The 21,026-nt window shown below is 40.3% G+C and overlaps 1 protein-coding gene across 1 annotated transcript in view; it reads left to right on the forward strand.

Moving 5' to 3' along the window:
- The first annotated feature begins 3,001 nt into the window (after positions 1 to 3,001).
- Positions 3,002 to 21,026, forward strand: part of LOC115586175 (pleckstrin homology domain-containing family A member 5-like) — an 85,873-nt gene continuing 67,848 nt past the window's right edge. Inside the window, 3 exon segments of the mRNA XM_030424982.1 lie at positions 3,002 to 3,159; positions 3,282 to 3,358; positions 5,451 to 5,508. Of these exon segments, the coding sequence (XP_030280842.1) occupies positions 3,068 to 3,159; positions 3,282 to 3,358; positions 5,451 to 5,508 (227 nt within the window). The 5' untranslated portion in view covers positions 3,002 to 3,067.

A 21,026-nucleotide genomic window follows, 5' to 3' on the forward strand; every position in this document is an offset into this window, starting at 1 on the left:
GGCAGGTATCAGGCTCTAATCCAATTATTTCCACCTAATGGATCTTATTCATATATTCTGAAAGAGATTCAACAGAGATGCAGAAGGTGGGAATTGGGCAAGTAAGGTATCTCCTTGAAAGAATACTTAAACTGTTCAAAAAAGTCTGAATGTCAGAATCAAATCTATACGGATACACATTTTAGAGGATGCAATGCATTTAGCTGTGCATTATGTAAAACAGCCTCTGCACTCACTCAATCATGACGCTCAGCTTTTTTGAATATTATATTTCATCTCGTGGACCATTGTCTTAACTACCTGGGGAAAAACAAGCAGTTCCTTTGTGTGCCATATAACTATAAGGCTGTGCTGCTTTCCCCCCCAGGTGAGTAAAACAAAGGTCGCTGTGTTTGACATCTGTCTGGGAGAGGCACCAGTGCCTAACTGCCTAACTGTTTCCCCTCTCTTTAGTGCTATCCTCCAAAGTGGATGACCTGGCAGTTGGCAGATATGTCCACTTCCCACCACCACCACCACTAGCTGCCTCAAAAGCAGTGGCTTACCATGTGTCCTGAACACAATGCAACACAATGCCAGGCACAAACAGACCAGGCACAGCGGTGTTGGATGACTTGTCTTTGTACGGCGTGAATGGCTGATGCTGCAGTTCCACAGCACAATGACAGAAGCCGGAGACCAAGAACCTAAAGGTAGAGTTCAAAGTGTTTGGCAGCACGTTGTGTGTATATGCCAGTCTTCAGCCCCGTGCAAGATTGGAGTACCGACAAGGAAAGAGCTGACAACTGCTCCTGGATGCCAGAACTCAAGGGACCGCAAAAAGCTGCAGGCTTTTTGTGTTTGTGTGACATCTGGTTTGTTCTGACTTAACCGATCGGTTGTTTTGGAATATGTGCCAGAAATGCACAATACCGTATGAGATGAGAAGGGTGGCCCCTGCTGTTGCAAGACATTCAATCTTTAAGAGGGCCCTTGGTTCAAAAAGACTCTCATTATTTGTTTTCTATTTTTTAGGCATTGTATTATATTGTAGAAAGTAGAGAGGGGAATGAGGAGGGAGAGAGATCAGCCTTTTACAGCTGACACACCTGAGAGCACATATCACATGACCATTCATGTACACTGGGCATGCGCGTCCCAGTGTTAACAGGAAGCAGATGTGGTTGGTTGCATAGTTACAGGAAAAACTATCAACGATTCTTACATTTACTCACTCTTAATTTCCGTACAAGGGTTGGTACCAAGGCAACAGGTCATTTTTCCTGAAAAAAGGACAGAAATTATGAAGCAGGGAAACGTACCTGCTCTTCACACAATCCTCCTGGATGAAGCTATTTTCATTATAACATTCTCATGAGCCTTCTTTGTCTATCTTTACCATCCTTATTATCAATGTCCGTTTATGTATGACTTAATATAAACAATAGAACATCCACTCCTTTGACACCTTAGCGTCAGTAGGACCCATGTTGCAAATTCTTTAAATTTTTTACTGATCTAAGCACAATCAAACCTAGAATGATGACGCCTTTAATTTTGTTCCAGTTACGAACTTACAAACTTGCAATTAATCAAATGGTCAAAACCAACTGATATGCATGTAGTGAATATGAGGCTTTCCAGGATCCTGGGGCCCCTGGGCGGTTGCCCACTTTCCCTGTTGGGCATACAGAATCCATAAATTGATGTGCTTAATCAGATTACCACCCAGAAAACTGCATTTCAGCAACAGCGCACACTCACAGTGATGGCGAGGAACACTTTGTTCCTACATGAGCCTTTTTCACTGACGAAATTTAGACAGGTCACTAAATGAAGCACAGGCATAGAGTGCTGCAGAAAATTTGTCCTAAAACCAGGAAATAAGTTAGTACTTTTGCTCCGCCACCTGGCTTGTCTGCTCTGCCTGTGATCCCATAGACGCTACAGCTGTGGCGGCCAACTGTGAACACTAAAAGAGCAAGGTCTGCATGCTGGTATGGCAGTATTTATATCTATCTGTGTAGTTTTTTATTGTATACAACCTGTGGGTCTGGGGGGTGGGGTGGGGGGTTGTTTGCTATCAGCGGTGGCGGTACCAGCCTACCAGCTGATGTAGTAAAGCGAAGTGCTTGCGCTGGGGCGTGTGGTCTTACCAGTGTATGGAGGTAGACAGGTGCAGTAATCTGCAATAATCCAAAATTCTGTAGGCCCTTTGCCTATCCAGGTTAGCCTTCAAACATACACCATCCCAGCAACACTCTTTATAATTAAATTAATTTGTGCATTTCTGGTAGCTTCTTCTTTTTCAGCATCCCTGTAGTATGCAGACTGGCTCAGTGGCACACATCAGTGTCTCATTATGTTTGTTTAGATATTTAACAGACACATTAATCTTAAGAGCTTGAGCTCCGGCCCCTTCGTACAAGATGTATGATACCTTATTCCTGCCTGGTTCTGCTGCCTGTTTTACTGTATGGTAGAGCTGCAACTATTATTGATTAGTTGTCAAATATCAAATTAATCTGCAACAATTCTTTTTACAGCATCCCTGTGGTGTGCAGACTGGCTTAGTGTCACACACCGATGTCTTACTGGGATGCTTCAAAAGGAGCCATCATTAATTGTAGTAGCAACACCTGTGCCTTTTCCTACCACCAGTCAAACTGTCTGTGAAGAAGACACACAGGGGCCCAGAAAATAGATCTTGCCCTGGGGTCCTCTGAGCAGGTTAATCCTGCCCTGCCCCCATGGCTGTCCACAGTACTGGGGGGGAGTCTTTGTTTAGGACAATGTGGATCCACAACCAACACAAAAGACAACACACACACACACAACAAGTTGGGCATTCAAATACTGACATCCCACAAATATAAACAACAACTTTGCCAGTCAGTTAACACATGCAACACGTCTGTCAATGAAATAATCGCAGACGACGAGCTGACTGTACCTGCCTGCCCTCACCCCCCGGGCTCCTGCCCTCCGCTCAGCCATCCGCCGTTGCCAAGGTTTCCGTGTACGCGCTGCCTGCTGGAGAGAGGGAGCGAGAGCAGAGCCGCGCGACTGTCATACAGTATTGCCAGACATGGCGGCGGACCTACAACCCGACTGGATTTCTTGTCTCCCTTCTTCCTGGAGTTATGGGGTTACTCGGGACGGACGCGTCTTCTTCATCAAGTAATTAAGGGAAAACCGAAAAGCGTCTCGAGTCATGTCTGCTCCGTTTCTTTTTTTCTGGCTCGAACAAAGTCGCCCGTGTAATGATGAATGATATTTCCCCCTCTTCTCTCTCTCAACAGCGAAGAAGCCAAGAGTACAACCTGGCTGCATCCAATAAGTGGCGAGGCGGTAATAACCGGCCACAGGAAAACTCCAGGTAAGGTGTCACCTCGCTGCCGTCAAGTTTTTTTCTATGCCGTTGTTTAACCTCCGCTCGTGTTCGCCGTCATGTGCAGTTGTTTGTCTCCCCCCCTTCCCCTAAAAACCGATGTTTCCCACAGCGGGAGAGAGGCTGTGACACCCGTGCCTCGTTTCATAACGCATGAGTGGGCTTTCGTCGCTCGTGCTGTTAAAAAGTGTAAAACCCCCTCGTGCCCACCTCTGTGCCCCGCTCGTGCCACTTCCTCGTGAGCCTCTGCCCCCTCGCTCAGGACGGGCAGTGAAGTTGACGAGTGGACGTTAGCTTGTTGTCAACTTGTTCCACGGCGACTTTCGCGAACAACCATCAGCATGTAAATACATAAAAAAAAATAGTGTTTATTTTGTTTCTTTTAACAATCTAACAGCTTCAGTTGACCGTCTGGCTCGTGTCATGTCTGCCTCGTCTCATGTCTGCCGTTGGTGTTAAATTCATCCCCTAAACAGTTTGACAGGTACACAGCAACAGCTGCTGTGGACTGGAGAGCCAGTAAAGGTTAGCCGTAATTCTACAAAATTAGCTTCCTCTACGAGACCGCTTCAAAAAAATCTCTTCACCGATCTCAAACGCAGTGTGTTGCTTGGTTAATTTAGCTAATTGCAGTATAACATAGCCTACATGCGACTACCTATGTAGCAGTCTCCTCCTCATGTCTCTTCAAAGCATCTCCACTGATGTTATTGAGTGGCTGTTACATCTCTGTGGCGTTCAAGTTGCATCTAATTTCTTAATAGATTCAGCTATTTAGTCCAAAAAACTTCAAATATGTATATATATATATATATATATATATATATATATATATATATATAGATGTATATATGTATATATATATATATATATATATATATATATATATATATATAAACAGCTATCCTTTGCTCATTTTCTGCTTGTATTTGTCTTATGTAGAAGTTGACTGATATGGCCTTTTCAGGGCCGATATTGATACTGATCATGAGAAATCAAGGAGACTGAAAACCGATATTTGGGACTGATATTCGTTTGTGGTGAAAAATGAAACTCTTCAAAATGTAGAACCAGAGATGTAATGAACCTAAGTACAGTTTACTCAAGCACTCTTCTGAAGTGCTTCCTCTTGGCTACAATTATTTAATAAATTTAGTTACTAGTTACTTTGCAGAGTCAGATTATTCCGTCTTAATAGGTTATTATTGTGATGTATTACCAATTGGATACTGTTGTGGACAGGATGTGTGAGAAGATACTGCATCAGAGCCAAAGTAGCACATTTTAAATAAGATTATTTTATTGGCAATCTGACAGAAAAATCACTGATACTGATGATCAAGAAATGCTGAATATCGGCCCAGATATCAGGGCCAATAATGGGTCATCCACTAGTCTTATATATGAGTAAATGGAATATCTTTTGGCTTTGGACTGATGGTCCGACAAAACAAACAATGTGAATAATAGAGTCCGACTAATATATTGAAGGCCTATGACAGCTACTATATATTTGCCTTATATGCAGCGATATGAAACTTCTCTTATTAGATTATGATGGAAAAAACGACACTTGGGATATCTTATGATTGTTATGTTTCTGGTGAAGTGTCATGTCAGTTTAGACGGTAAAGTTTGTTGTTTAAAGGTAAAATATCCTAGCCTCTGTTACACATGTTTATCACTAGTGTTTGATAACTAGATCAATTGATTAAATGATAACAGAAATGATAGTTTGTTGATGCCCTAAAAGTGATATTCAGAAATTGCTTAATGTCTCAGTTTATTGACTTACATAAAAAAGAAGCAACTCCTCACATTTGAGAAATTACAAACAGTTAATTTTGTGTTATTCTTGCTTGAAAATGACTGAAACGATAAATGCATGTTCAAAATAGCCGCTAAGAAATATTTTTTGGTCGAATGATAGTGTGATTGACTAATCGTTGCAGCTTTCTATCGCAGTGTTTGAAATGACAGCTGGTATTGCATAGCCCCAGTTAATTTAATACGCACAACAGCTGTTTGTTCCACCCATTTTGTGTTCACGTGTTTTTGTCCACCTCTCCCTCTTTCACAGACCTACCCACTGGATGGGAAGAAGGATATACTTTCGAGGGTGCACGGTGCTTTATCAAGTGAGTTTAACAGCCTCGGTCCTCAAGACACACACCAGTCATAACCCTAGAAAAGCTGCATACAATGTCTAAACATACCATATGAATTCAAGGCAGTTCCACTGTGCATGTCACCATCATCATGGCATTTGTTTATGACCATCAGTTTCATCTCCTCGAAGCCACATTCAAAGGCTGCCTTAATCCCTGAAAACAACTGTGTAATACAAGTCAATATTGCATGGCCATAAATTTGGAACCTTTACTCCCTATTTGTGCACTGTGGAAGCCTATCGCAAAAGTTAATGATTACACAGGAACATTGTGCAAATACTAGACAGACATGGGCAAAGTGTGGTTGCTGTCTTCTTGAGAGCTAATTTTATTTATTCAGACTTACCCTGCTCAGAGCTGAGCCTACTTGGAGAGTTGAGCTTAAAGTATAATGTTCTATCTTCTTTTAACAGTTAATAAGAAAAAGCTGTTATCCTTCCTGTTTGAGTTTATATGGTCTACATTTCAAAATGACACTTGTCTTAAGTGAATGCTGGAAAATATTCCTACGGTACATGCCAACAGATGGTATTACATGCTTATCTTTTAAAGTCTCTACCATTGATTTTGTTTGAACATCTTATCCCCAGTTTGCTCATTTGCGTTGTGTTGTGTGGGCTGGTGAAAATGTGATGTATCATCCATGTCCATGAAAACATGTTATTTTTTTTTAGTGTGTGCCCCTCTCTGTTTGAAGACCAGGGTCAACATGAGCTACATTCGTAGTTTGCTATGTTATAAAACTGCTGAACTACACTATATTTCACATTTTCTTCTCTTGCCTCCGTGGTAGCCTGATGCATGCTGATAATGAAAAGTGATCTTAACCACTGTCATTCAGTCAGCACTGATTCAATATCTGTCCTCAGAATGTTTTTAATCCAAGCATATGAGTTGAAATATTTTGTTATTTTGAATGTCCGACTAAAAAGTGCTCTCACACAGCAGGTATTGGTATTCTACGGATGGATTTCTCTGCCAAAATACAAGAATGGCACTGTGTGATTGAAGACACTGCAATACACTGGCTACGAATTTAGGATATTATGCCTTATTATCCTCACTGAATCCCCTCTCCATCTTTGACTTCCTCATGAATTTGAGGCGCTTCATGTGGCAGGTTGCCAGGCAGTCTGACTGAAAGGCAGCAATTTTATATTCAAGTATTTTATCACAGCTTCTCAGTGCAAAACAGACTTGGAGACCACATTCATTAGTTGATCACTGTGATTCTGCCACAGTTCAATGACATGGTAATTCGTTCTGTAAAAAAAAGTTGCAAAATCAATCATGCAGTCTCCTACAAAGTGTGCAGATGGAATTTTGGAAATGAGAAACCTTTTGTTTCATCTAGTAGCTACATTTTAGACGCATTTTAAGATATGAGACAAGTTCATACTTGTATTGAAGAAATAATTTGAATATGAATTTGAATGGTATGTTCTTAGTAGCTGCAGATTAATTTGTAGCTTTAATTTAGTCTCAACCCTGTAGCCGTTTCTTCTTCATATTACGTAGCTGAGGTCACTGCTATATGCAGGAAAAACAAGATAAACCTGCTGTATACAAGGTTTAACTGTAGTCTAGACAGTAGTGATTAAGGGAATATGTGTTCACACAATTTGACGCCTCCCTGCCAAATAGTAGTTGTGGCATCTGTCAGTCTATCCATTGTATTAAAATTTGGTGGTAAAAGGTCATTATCACTGTGACCTGACAAACACATTTTGTAAACGTAACCCCATATAAGGGATATACCAATATTTTTATACAGATACTGATTATTACTAATAAAGTAGACCGATAACTGATATTTGCAAACAAAGATACATTTGCCGTAAAAAAAGAAAATGTGTCAAAATGTATGATAGCCACAAATACAATTTACTCAAGTACTGTACTTACTTACAATTTTGCGGAGCTTTACTTGAGTATTTCCATTTTCTGTTGCTTTATACTTAGTACATTTATCTGATAGCTTTAGTTACTAGTTATTTTGCAGATTCACATTAGTCAGTGTTTATAGGCTGTTACTTGATGTGTAACAAAAGATTGTGTTGTGAGTGGTACACAGAGTTGCATAATTGGTCTATTTCTCCCCAATATGCTAATTATGAAGGAATTTCACACACATGTCTAATAGGATAAGATAATGTCGTGATGATGTCAACTTTAACATCATGAAATGCAAAATGCACTTTTCTGGACACTATTAAATGCTGTAACTCTGTAACAGAAGGAGAGATTATGACCATATTTCACATTTGGCGGCCCACTTTCATACTGTGGTGTGTGTGTGTGAGTCAAGCATCCCTATTTTATAGTGTTCTATCATAATCAGCTTTATTGGCCAAGCATGTGAACACATGCAAAGAAATTTGACTTTTGTGTCCCACAATGAACTTACACACTAATAGACATACAGCTGTAGTTCACCACAGACTAACTGATTTTGCTGATATTGAGCTTCAGGTGATTGTCAATGAACCATGTGATGTGAGGCTCTCTATCTGTCCTCTGTACTCCTCTATAAAAATAGTCTCTAAGTCAAGACAGCATGTTTCTCACTGGAAATTATTCACTGGAATCTTGCATGTCAGTGTGGTCATAACTTGTATTTCACTCAAGACCTGTGCTTATTATATTACCTGTTAAATTGCTTCACTACATATATACAATATGCATCTGGACAGACATCAATGTGAACTGCAACCTGATTTGTTCAGATATCCATACATCCGCAAGGCTGTAATTCTAGTTTTACCATGAATGTTACATTTATTATTGTATCATCCGTTTAATATGTGCTACCTAAGCTGAAAATTAATGTTAGGTGGTATGTTCACAGAAATTGAAAATCTCCCTCAGTGATCTTAATAGCAGTAGTAAGCTCTATTGATTATCTGACAAGCGAAGTAGACAATTTATAGCAACCAACCAAGAAGGAGGTGTCACCTGTAATTACAAGTCACAATTAAAGGAAAACCACAAACAAAAAAAACACAAATTAATGGACGATAGCATATCCCCTTGTTTAAGCCTTGATCTGACCAGGAAAGTGACTAAAATGACTAATGTCTGTGCAATGTGAAATCATTTAAAGCAACGGGACGGATCATTCCCTGGCATTCCTTTGTACAGGATATTGTGAATTTAGCACGTGTCCATGCCAAAAACACACACTGCAGTTCAATAGATTACCTTCTTCTCTCTCCCATTAGTGTCTCTCTATCCTCTCTTAACCTCCTTCCCCTTTGTCACTCGTTAGTGCTGCGTGTCACTTGCCTATAATGCCTGTCATTTTATTTGAAGACTGCATGAAGAGAACTAACTGGAAGCACAAGTTTGAGCTCCAAATGAGATTTTCTTCTCATATTCTTCGTGTAAGAAATGTTGTGCAGTGCCTTTACATTCTATATTGTCTGCTTATTGGGTAGACAATACTGTTTGGAAAGCTGATGCACATTTTGTGGGTGAAATGGAGATAACTGGTCTACATTTGACTGAGGCTACCACAGCCTGGTTTGTTTGGACCACTTAAGCAAGACACATTCTCCCAGAATGTTTACTGGTTCCTCTGTATTGTTTCACACTTAAACTGTAGTTATGCATGTATTTGTGTATTTAGGCTAGCCGCATGTACTGATAAACACGTCAGTGATCAATTTGTCAATCCTAATTGATGACGGTGTATCTCAGACATACTTAAACTTGAATAACTGGGCTATGTAAAACCTTGCCTATTAATTTCAATGTGACTCATTGTTTTGACTGAGAGACATGTTGACAGGTTTATGCGATAACTGTCTTGGACCGTACTTGGGGCATTTTGAGGCTTTATGTGAGGCTGCCAATAAAAGCCTCTGAAAACTGTCCAAGACCATTAATCTGATGACAGCTGGATAAGTCTATTCCTTATGTTTGACAGTAGGTGATCATTACTATCTCTTCAATTGTGTAAAGTTTATCTACTTATGGGTTATATTTATGCATTTTTGATGTACATAAATATGTGGCAAATAGATTAACCAGCAGACCAACATCCTCCGCTTGTTCACAGACTCTAGATTATTGATTCATTTATGTGACTCAAGGCTTTTTTGAGCCTGTGAAAGGATCTGGCCCATTCACATGCTGGCTGTGTGGCTTGGCTGTTACCATCGGGTGACACAGTGTGAGCATCAAGGAGCAGATTGTGCTGACGTAGGCTGTCTTCAGACAGGATATGTTCAGGAGGATGGAAGGTGCAGATTGTTGGTGTGATACCGTAGACAAGAGGCATGGCCCATCCCAGGATTTGATTATTTTATGGTACAGTGAGTTTTGAATGAGCGAAGGTCAGTGCAGATGTTAATTGAATCAGTCACACTTACTGCTCTCCTCAGACTGGGCAGTCTCTTCTGAGTGTCTTTGTTGTTAGCAGGTGGCCCGATGCCAACATGTCTTTCCAGTTTTGGGAACCATGTGTCAACTGGCTGGTGCTTGCTCCCCCACCGGCAAAAAATTAGATCATGAGGAGGTGTAAATCTGCAAACTATTTGCCTGTGAATGAAATTCACTCCTTTTGTTAAGATGCTACAGTTAAAGACTTCAATTTCAATGCCATTCAATTTTTCTTTTCAAATGTGCTTGTTTGTTTTTCCACATAACCATCACACCCACACACACACACACACACACACACACACACATACACACGCACACATTCAGCATCATTATCGATACTGAGTGTGTGCCCATCTGCTGTGGCTCATTGAGGAGAGAGTAACGGGTCAATAGCACCCACCCATTATAACTAATATATTCAAGATTTTAAGCTAGTGGCTTTTGGCCTTGGCCTCCACTGCTTAACTTGGCAATAAATCAGAGAACACTGAACTTCATCCATCTATCCAATCGCTGCTTTGGTCCTCCAAGAGTTGAAACAATATAATCTAAACATCAGAGTAACCAACACCTTCTACTTTAGTTTACCCATCTGCTGCTTTGTGCCCTGTCTTGAGATTGAACTACACTTCTGTGCAAAGATCTGTTCTCTGATACGAAGATGTTTTGCACACATGCAAAAAACTGTATGTTGCATAGGCTCTGTGCAGGATAATACACAGAGAGTCGAGCCACTGGACATTTTATGTTCAGGATATTTTCTCTATATTCCTCTCTTGGGTCTTCTAATACATTCTAAAGCCACCCAGAGTGCAGTATCTGCTCAGTTTGTTTTTGTTTGTGACGTAAACAGCGTTTTGATGAGACTGTGCCATCTGGCAGGTTTGTGTTTTCCATTTTATCTCTGTAGCACATAATCCTACATTTTAACTTAAGCCTCATTTTGAACAAGATGGGGGGACATAATTTGGGCAATTGAACCAGCATTTTTTGTCAAAATGTTTGTCTGGCTCCTAATGAGGATTCTTGAAGGCTTTTCAGAAGTATGTATCAGGATAAATGTGGCAAGGAAGTCAGTTTGGCTGGTACAAAAGGCTTAATATTTTAGTCAAGGAGTGATGACCCTAATTAGGAGTTTGTTGCCTCATGGATGCAGGAAGTGTTTACAGCAATTATGTTTATGAATAGACAGGTGCAGATCTCCTGCCAGCTCCCTCTCTTGTTTGCTATTCTTGTCTCATTTTAATCTGTCTGGAAAAGGAGGGGAAAAACCTATCTGCTGAAGCCAAGGCTAATTACGGTAGGTTACACAATGAGATATCTGACATCTTGTTTTGAGGCTAATGAGTGAGACTCAAACAGCTGACCCCCACAGTGCAAGAGTCTTGCTTGATTGCTGCCCAGTTGTTTATGTTTTGTTTGGTGACATTTTGTCTGCATCCTGTGAGGGCAATTTGCCGCTTCAGGATCATCATCAGTGCAAAGTGCAACATAAAATATAAATATTGTACTAGCCTTCTCAGCAACCACCACTTTCATTAGACTGCTCACTTCTGCTGCTGCATAATTCATCACTCAGAACAGAGGAAAGCATGTCAATTGAAATTTGGCCAAGTATAACAAAAATCTCTCTGGTGAATCTCTATTTAGCTGTTGGCTCATTTTGTGGTTTGAAAGCCCACTCACTGGCTGACTGCACATTTAAACACAGTACTGGGTTACAGTGAATGATATTCAATTGTGGTAATTATCTCTCAAAGATAAATGATCAAAATCTCCTTTTTGATTACTCTGTGGTTTCTTACTGATAACCTATTAGAACCTCTGCTTGTCATTATGATGCTGCAATATCGGCGGAGATGAGCTGTGAACACAACACTGACTTATTATCACTTTCAGGTGATATGGTGAACTTGTTAATAGTTGACTCCACCAAGGAGGATATGTTTACACCCATGTGTGTTTGTTTGTTTCTCTGTTGGTGGAATCAATTGGTTGGTATTTAATGGTCTAGAATAGACCCCAGTAACGTTCGGTGCAGATCTGGATAAAGGGATGGATCCTGTACCATCAAAATTATTTTGAAGCTCTTATTTCTTAGGTAAAAAAGTTACATAATGTTGCATAATTGGTAGGTTTTCACCAGGATTCGAATAGTTATATTTTCACTTTTAACGCAATTTGTACCAGTATCTCTGCTCTCGTCTTGCATCTTCCCTTTTTGAGTTTCATCTCTGCATATATAGCTCCTTGCGACACTGACACTTAAGGGCATCAGAAAAATGAGGCATCTTATCAGAGATCTGAAGAATGGATTAGCATGTTGTAGACTTCAAGCATAGGGGATATTCATGAGTGACATCTGCAAAAGTGAGGAAAAATCCCCAATGTTAGGGGACAATCGGAAGAATGAGCTCACACTGATTCTTATTTCTACCCATGTGGGTTTGCAGCGGTTTTGTCTGTAGCTTCGCCTGGAATGTAGGAAGATTTGAGACTTGAGGTCTTAATCTTTTAGGGCAAACACAAGGGGAGTCCCTATGAACCCTCCATAACTATCAAACACACAGTTATGGCAGACTTTAAAAGCTCTCCTTTCTCTTTAGTGAATAATCCAAGCTTCTATCTGTGAGCAAAGCCTTATATCACACCTGATTATATAACCCTGAAAATCCTGTCACAGTTGTGACAATGTGAGACAGGTGACCAAGTGTTTTGACTCGGCATGGAATTGAATACAGGAGAGGGCTGTATATTGCATCATTTTGGCCTCCATATTAAGGCTTATTAAACTTTATCAGGCGAAATATTGACTTTATAGTTAGTGCCTGCTCCGGAGCATCAAATCAAGCTTCGACCAATCAGTGTGTTTGTTTCAGTTACATGGTGATTAACTGCTCTCTGCTTCCCAAACTTTACATTTGATTGCCGCTGCAGGCCGGATCATTGTGATTGCACAGTTAATCCTTAATGTAATGTACCTCCATTTTCTATGTAGGGATCAATTATTTTTATGCTTTTAAGGATGGCTCTAATCAATAATTAAATGTTTAACCACTTGTAAATCATCGCACACTGGAATATTCTCTCTGAAACTCTGCCAGGTCCACCAGTGGCTCATTGCAAGTTACTGTTTTATGTAAAACACACAAAAACATGAATTTTCAGTTCTTCAGTGCAAGATGCTAGATGCAGCTGTCACACGAGATTGACTCATGAAAACCATGACCAGAATATTTCAATTTTATGGAATGGCTATACAATCCCAAAAGATGTAATTCAGCATAAGTATCACATATCTTCAGAGACATTCGGAACCAAGCAAAAACAGTCATTGCTGAACCTAACATGAAACCTAATCAAACCTAATGAACCACATCCTGTGCATGGTTGCTGCTCACAAGTGTTCCTCATTTTGCATTTTCTTTCAATTAAATCAGTAGCAACCATCCACTCTCCCACATATATGCCTCTTCCTTTGTGTGTGTTCTGGCTGGTAGCACCTTGAAGTACTTTAAGAGATTTATTATAAAGTCAACACGTAGAGCCAGTTTCTTTCATTTGTTTTGCTGGAGCTATAGCCAATTCCAGCACACACTGGGAGAGAGGCACCGTGCACACTGGGCAGCTGCTACACAAAGACTTACGACCTAATTCACACCTATGAGCAAATTAGTTTTCACCTAGCCTGCGTGTCTTGCATGTTGGAGAAAACTTGAGCACTGACACACAAAGGCACAAAGACAACATGAGACTGCCATTGTAGAAGAAAAACTTGCACTTTGAAGTGTCATATCATTGAGCAGTTTAGGATATTCCACTCTGTCTTGTGTCATCCTAATCTTTGCTTCCACCTAATCCACTTTTATTATACACTGATTTAAACGCACAATATGAAATTACTGCCGCTCGTGTTCTCTCCGTCAGAAAAAAAAGATCTTAGCAGAGGTTGGGTGGAGTGGAAGGGGACATACATAGCTGCTGCTCAGCTGGTAAGAGCCGGCCAGCTCTGTAGGAGGAATTACACTGATTTGTGCTCTGATTCGGAGCTGTTTACTGACAAGAGCTTTTTTCTTTATCTTCATTCCCATTTATCAACCTGGCTGCAGCATTGGGTGTGTGTACTGTAATGTTGACTGCTGACTGGGGCTGGATGGGAAATCTTACTTTACTATATGATAGTGACGTTGCAGAGAGGAGAGGGGGTAAAAGAAGAGAAAGAACCAGAGTCTATGGTGAGTTCTGAGTGTAGTGAATGACCTAAAACACACACAGATACACTCACCTTCTGCGTTTTGGAATAATGTAAGTGCACAACTCAACAAAATATATAACAACGGTGTTGTTGTTTTTAGACATGTTAATGTACAATTCTTACATTCTAAATCTTTAACATAAAAGAGTGATAAATAATGGGACTTCAATTTTGAACAAATTATCATCTTAACCATAATCCTAAAGGCCATTTGCAGTGTCTAGCGGTATGTTTGTAAAGAAGTAAGATGTTTGTTCTTGTACACATGGCTAGCGTTAATAAATGGCACATCAGGGACAATGTCTTATTCAAACTGTAAAGCTCAGAGAGAGTGTTTACTCACCCCCTTGGCAGGAGGAGGCTCTGATGGCTGTGGCTGCTGACTCACTAACTCTGTCAGTGCTCGGCACTCATGTATTTCACTTGTGTGCGTAATGTGATTTAAGAGGGAAACCAGTGGACCTGGATCTGCTGTACATCATCCCCGTCTCGAGCCCCATAAGTCTCTGTTCTGAGGCTGGGTGCTGACTGGGAGACAGACAGGCTTTGAGCAGTTCAGACTGCTCTCACGTGTTTCAGTCTCTGTGGGGTCTCTGCCATCTGGCTAGCACTGGAAGAAAAGTGTGTATGTGTTTTGGTGTTTGGATGCTCTGTGTGTGAACATATGTGTAAGAGATCCTCTGATGTCGGTGGCCGCCCCAGGTGCTGATTAAGGCAGTTTCCCAGTGAAAATCCACATCAGACCAAGTAATGCTCTGCTGTTGTGCATAATATTCTTGGCTACCTATCCCAGAGTTTTAAATTGCATTTGCTGTTTACAAATTGTGTGCAATCATATTATCTTTTCGGAAAGATTCCTTTCTCAAGATTGAAAACTAAAGGCGTGCCTGCTTTTAATAGGATCAAAAGATTCCTTGTCTACAGTGCTTCTCGTTGCCATCAGTAAGATGGCGACAGCTCTCTGGGTGCAATCTGATGTCAGACTTTCTGACTGTCAGAGTACCTACAAGCCTTAATGATTATCATTATCTTACAAAATGCACTTTTTCCTTAAATCTCAAACTCTGCAATGATTAACGTCCAGCACTAAAGAATATGAATGTATAATCTTTGGCTATATATGTTGATTGAATGAATGTAGGCCTATCTCCTGGATTTAGTAGTGGAGCACACAGCCTACAGTAATTCTTTTGCCCTAAAGCCTCTTAGTTGTGTAGTGTCTTTGATTTAATGCTGATAGAGCTGTTGAACTCGAGTAATCCCTGCAGTAATCTGCAATGAGCCACCCTTTGCTGATGTTGTGCCAGGTTCAGTCCTTGGACAGCTGCTCGGGGTCAGCTATTATTTTCCTTACATTATAAGATCTACATAGGAAAACTTAGTATAACAACCTTGTCACAATTATTTTGAATTTCATGGGGATCTCCTTTGCTTTTCCACCAATACCAGTCTGCTTACCTTTGTTTGTTCTCCACATAGTTGAAAAATAGAAACTAGGGCGGGGTGATATGGCCTTAAAATGGTACCATAATATCTTTAGGCTGTATATATATCATTATTTTGAAATCACCTCTAAATATGATATAAAACAGTGAGATATTAAATACATAATTATCAGTAATGTGGATATATTGACTGGGGGTGGTTAAAGATAAGTACTAGAACAACAGTGGTGGATATAGAACATTTCATCACTTGACTGTATTGCAGCCTTTAAAACCAGGGAAACTTATGCCCTATCACGCTATAACAATTTCCAAAATCCAAGACGGTATATATTCTCATGTCATTGTCATGATATAATATCGTTTTATTGCCAGGACCTAGGAGAGAGGGATATCAAGTCAGAGAGGCACAAATGAGAACGTTTTTGCCAGATATAACCTCAAACCATATGTGAGACGGACTCGAGTGTCTTTGAGATTTTCTGCTCTGATCTTCTGTTCTCCATCTAGCCTGACTGACTTTTTTTAAAGGGCTTGTTTAGTTGAGGAACTTAATATTGCTTGAAGCTGCTCACGGTGAGATCCAGTGGAAACAAAACAAGAGCTGATCAGCACTTGTGCAGGTGAAAACCAACTTCTATTTGCTGACGAAATCCCTTGACTTTGATTTAATGATACCTGTTCTGTGATGTAGGTGATGGTTATCTCTTAAGCTCGTAAAATGATACATCTGCCATATCATGCCATGGCAAAGCATTTGCCTACTGGCTTTATCTTGTTCCTTCTCCCTCTGTCTCTCTTTTCTTTCTACCTTAGTCCAGTGGACAGTGCACGGCCCAGTTGTTTTCCAGATGGTCGATGGTGATTAGGCGGCTTTTGGAAGCTGTCACTCTGCCCAAATGTTCTACAGCTGTGAGCTCTTGGAGCACCATGTTAAAATGTCCACAGAGGGCTTTGAAACAGCCGACTGTTTCCTGAAACAAATTGTTACAAATTCAGCCCCTGAATTTGTCTTTATCCACATCCAACCAGGCAGTCGGCACTCTCATTTTTTTCAACAACTGCAAAGCATAAAGAGAATCTGAGCTTCTGTTTTCACGGTGATCGCACCTTCATGAAAAGGCTTCACTAAAATATTACAGTGTATCTCCTTTTCACACTCCCCCAGAGGATTGAATAAAAGGGTGTAGTGCTATATTGATGTACAGGTTGAAGCCAAGTTTTCAATTTAGCAGCAGTGGTGGAGGGATTAATATCACACCCTCCTGGTCCTGTGGCTTCGGCTTATCCTCTCCCTTCTCTGTCCTGGCAGCAGTATCAGCTGTTCTGTTCCCCCTGTAGACCTGACGTGTCTCACAATTGTCCATTCCCAGCACATGTTGTTTATGCTAGACATATTGTATGCTACCAGCAGGATATGTTATTTTTAAAATCTTCTTTAAGTTTGTAATCCTCAACACTTGTTGTCTGTGTATCTTGACCTCCTTTGGACTTGTGTGGCCCTCAGAGGTTTTCTTGCTCATGAGAACCGTGGTGAATGTCTAGAATTGGTAAGAAATGGCTGTCTGTCTATAATTAACATTCGATAGCCCTCACCTTGTCTCTAATTATCGGATGACATCTAGGAGAGATTGGATGCACCGGTAGTAGGCTTATTTATTTCATCTTTAGTGCTGGCACCATTCATCTAAAACGTCCTTATGTAATATCATAACTGTGTGAAGGACTTCCATGGTTATTTCCGGCAAACATCAACCCAAAGTGAAACTGCTTTTTACGACCACTTATCGGGGCTCTTGTATGTCTGTGTGCACAGAGTTTAGTGCAAGGCCCATCATGACTGGAGTGCGCTGTAAATTCAGCTGCTAGATGGGACACTTGACAGATATAAATAGTACTCAGGTCAGCACAAATGCTTCAAATAGCACCAAGTTCTCTGAGGTGCATTAGCACCATCAGACCCATTGGATTAGAGAGAGGAGAGATATTTCAAACTTAATTGCAACAAAAAATACACTTACTGACATTATACTGTATCTGTAGTCATGTAGCAATGCTCAGTTACTTGCTGGGGATTTGCTCCTCTGTCTGGGCACAGGGAGGGATGAATGGTGACAGTGACTGGATAATACACTGCATTTATTGCTCAACTGTTGGGTAGTGACTCCTCTGCTGTCAGAGTCCTCTCCCACGCTCTGTCCTAGGATCAGGCCATCACTGCTTGAACAAATATTTGAACTCCGTGCCAAGTCTCTCACTGAGTAATGTATACCTGCTGTGATTGATATTGTACAATTGTGTCTCCCGCTAGCTGAATGCCATCACTACAGTTACCGCAAGAAGAATGTGTCATAGTGTGATTAGAGTCACAGAAAACATGGTAAAATTGTTGTCCCTATTTACAAATGGATACAAACTATTTGTGCAGTAAAAACTAAACCCTGGAAAGAACAAACAGCTAAATGTGCATCCCTTGATCTAAATTGGTGCCTTGAGGGCATCCTGCTTCCCGGAGTCCGTCTGTTTGAGGTCAGGTGATTCACAGATAGCTGAAGAGAATGGCTACTGTAGCCTAAGCCCAAACTCTCACTTCGGATGTTTGTCAGGATCCGAGGTAGCCTGTTCACAGCATTTTAGGAGGTTGTTTTTCCATCTTGCCCTCATTGTCAGAATTGTTTAGGTTGAAGAGGATTTGTAAACAACCTCTTTCAAAGAAATTCTATATGTTCTTGTCTAGTCAAGTCACATCAAAGTTTACTATTGCCCAAAATCCAAAAGCAGGACTAGAAGGATGTCCATGTAATAAAAATAGCATTAAGCAACATAACACACAAAAATGTCAAGAAGTTAAATAAATTACATAAAAAACATAAAGAAGGAAGATTTTTTAAATTGTACATCATTTATTTGTACTTGTTCTATGGTAAGATATTCCATTCCATATTTGTCTCATACAATACAACAGTAATGAGCTGCAATAATAAAATATACAGAAACGAGTGAGACAACACATACAAGAAAACACCCCATCCAAAAAAAAGTGAAACTTGCAGTAATTGTATGTAATGATCTTTATATTAATGTTCTAGCTACCTTTCGTGAGCATTTGAAACCCTGCATTTGTTATATTAGTTTTGTTGGGTTACTGCACTCTGCAGTCTGCAGAAATGTATGTGGTGCACGTGATGGCAGCCCTCGACATTCAAACAATGCATGGACCTACTCATCTAAACATCACTCCACCTTGCCACTTGTGGTTAAAAACTTCATAGATTACCTTTCAGGAGAAGGTGAAATGGAATCAATCTGTCCCTCCTCTCATGTTGCATATCAGCTCTGTGCAGCCTGCTTTCAGTTTCAGTAAGAGGGTGTTTGAGAATGAGAGAGATGAGGCACACAGTGGAGTAAGCTGACAGGGGCTTCATAACTGTAGTAATGGTTGCACCACGTTGTGATCCATCAGGCTAATCAGCTGTCAGCCCTCTGCAATGTGTTCCTGCAGCAGTAGGGATGAATGTCTGTGGAAGTCAAGAGCCTGGTTTAAATATCGGCACTACTTGCTCAAGGATAAATGCAGCCTTCCCACCTCTGTGCTGCTATTCACAAACTGATGTGTGCAGGCATTCCTCCTCCTCTCTGGATGAGAGGCAGCCTGCTGTTTTTCCCCTGCAAGACCTCTGCTGGTGGTTCAGATAAATGCACCCCCAACTCTGACTGTGATGTTATGATTGCGATGTCTCTGCCTCATTGTCTTCATCTTGTGTCAGGTAGCTGGATTTAGCCAGACCATTTTCAACACGTCTTCCCCGTATGACAGCTTTATTACTACCTGCCACTGTGCTGATGATGGCCCTTATTGAGTGTGTGGGTGTTATGGTGTGTGTATACAGGGGTGGAAAAAAGAAACTGGTATAAATGTCACAATCGCAGAGCGGCAAGCCATGATATGGATCTGATTTGTACTTTTTGCACCAACACAAGATGGACTTCAGCGCATCTAACTGCATGGTAATAGTGCAGATGTCAAGATGTAATGCTATTTTTTTATAGGATATTAAAAACAAGTGCATATATTACATTTGGATCATTCTCTTGAAATGAAATGGGACATTTTGGAATTAGAGCAGCAACAATAAATCTGGTAATTAATTGACTGAGACTTAATCAGCAAAGTTTTGACAACCAATTAATCTTTTCTGTCTTGTTCCTGCCAAAATGCCAAAAACTTGATTGTCCTTCATACTAAAATGTGACAATTATCTGCTTGCCATGCTTAAATTAAGATGTTTTTTGTAAATTGAATGTTTTGGGGTTTTGAATTGACAAAAAATTACATTTGTTGAAGCCACCTTGGCCTCTGGAATATTGCGATTTTTTCAAAATGTTATATTGTTTCAAAAACTATCATTTATTATTAGAAACAATATTCTGCAGATAGATAAATTGTGAAAATAATTGCCTTTGTTTGTTTGTTGTTTGTTTGATACAACTACAGTCTTTGTGTGTTAAGTAATATGTAATCATTCTTTATCCATGTTTACGTCTGTGTACGATCATCAACAGCCTGTGGGTCTTTTGAATGACTTTAATCACACCAATGAATTACAAGGTTTGGTCTTTAATTTCATTTGACTCAGTTTTGCATAAAAGTGATGTCACTCACTTTGAAAGGAAACGTCTACTCCTTTTCTGAAACTGCTGTGTAGGAAGCCTCATAAATAACTCTCAAGTCTCTGAGTATTTTTAGTCCTGATCAGATTTGCACGATTTCTAGGAGTGATTTTGAAATGCTTAATAAATGCAGGCCCTGGTCCTCGATGCTACCAACTTGCATCTGCTTGTCAAAAGAATCTCAAACCTTCCCCAAATCAATAGGAAGTCTCTGTGTAGTGATTTGGAACAAGCCATAAGTGGACCGTAAGATCCTCTGAGCTGTAAGATTTGCCTCCCTGCCTATTTGTTTTCATTGTTTATTTATGGAGGAGGGAGGCTCATTAGTCATTCAGTGTGACAGTGTAAATGTGTACACAAGAAGTTTGCTCTTTGCCAAGAACTAAAGCTCAGTTAAAGCTGGAACACTGCCAGCCTTAAAATTGGCTTTACCCTACCTACAGTCAAAAAGGCAGAGTTCTCAAAAACATGTTTCTTTAGTTTTATTAAAAACCCAGCCAGGACAGAGCCTGACAGAGATTGTTGTAGTTTTTAGCAGACAGGTCTTACATCTTTAAATCCCTAGCAACATCTTTAAATAATGTAGAATTTTGGGTCAGATCTTACTTACTATCTTTACTTCATTGGCAAAAGGGCTAGAGTATTAAAGGTGTGGCTATTAAACTTGGTTTCTATCACATAAACAGGAGGAGAACATGAAGCTGTAAAGACTCAAATCAATCCCTCAC

Source organism: Sparus aurata, chromosome 8 (assembly GCF_900880675.1).
Source record: "Sparus aurata chromosome 8, fSpaAur1.1, whole genome shotgun sequence".
Taxonomy (NCBI): Eukaryota; Metazoa; Chordata; class Actinopteri; order Spariformes; family Sparidae; genus Sparus; species Sparus aurata.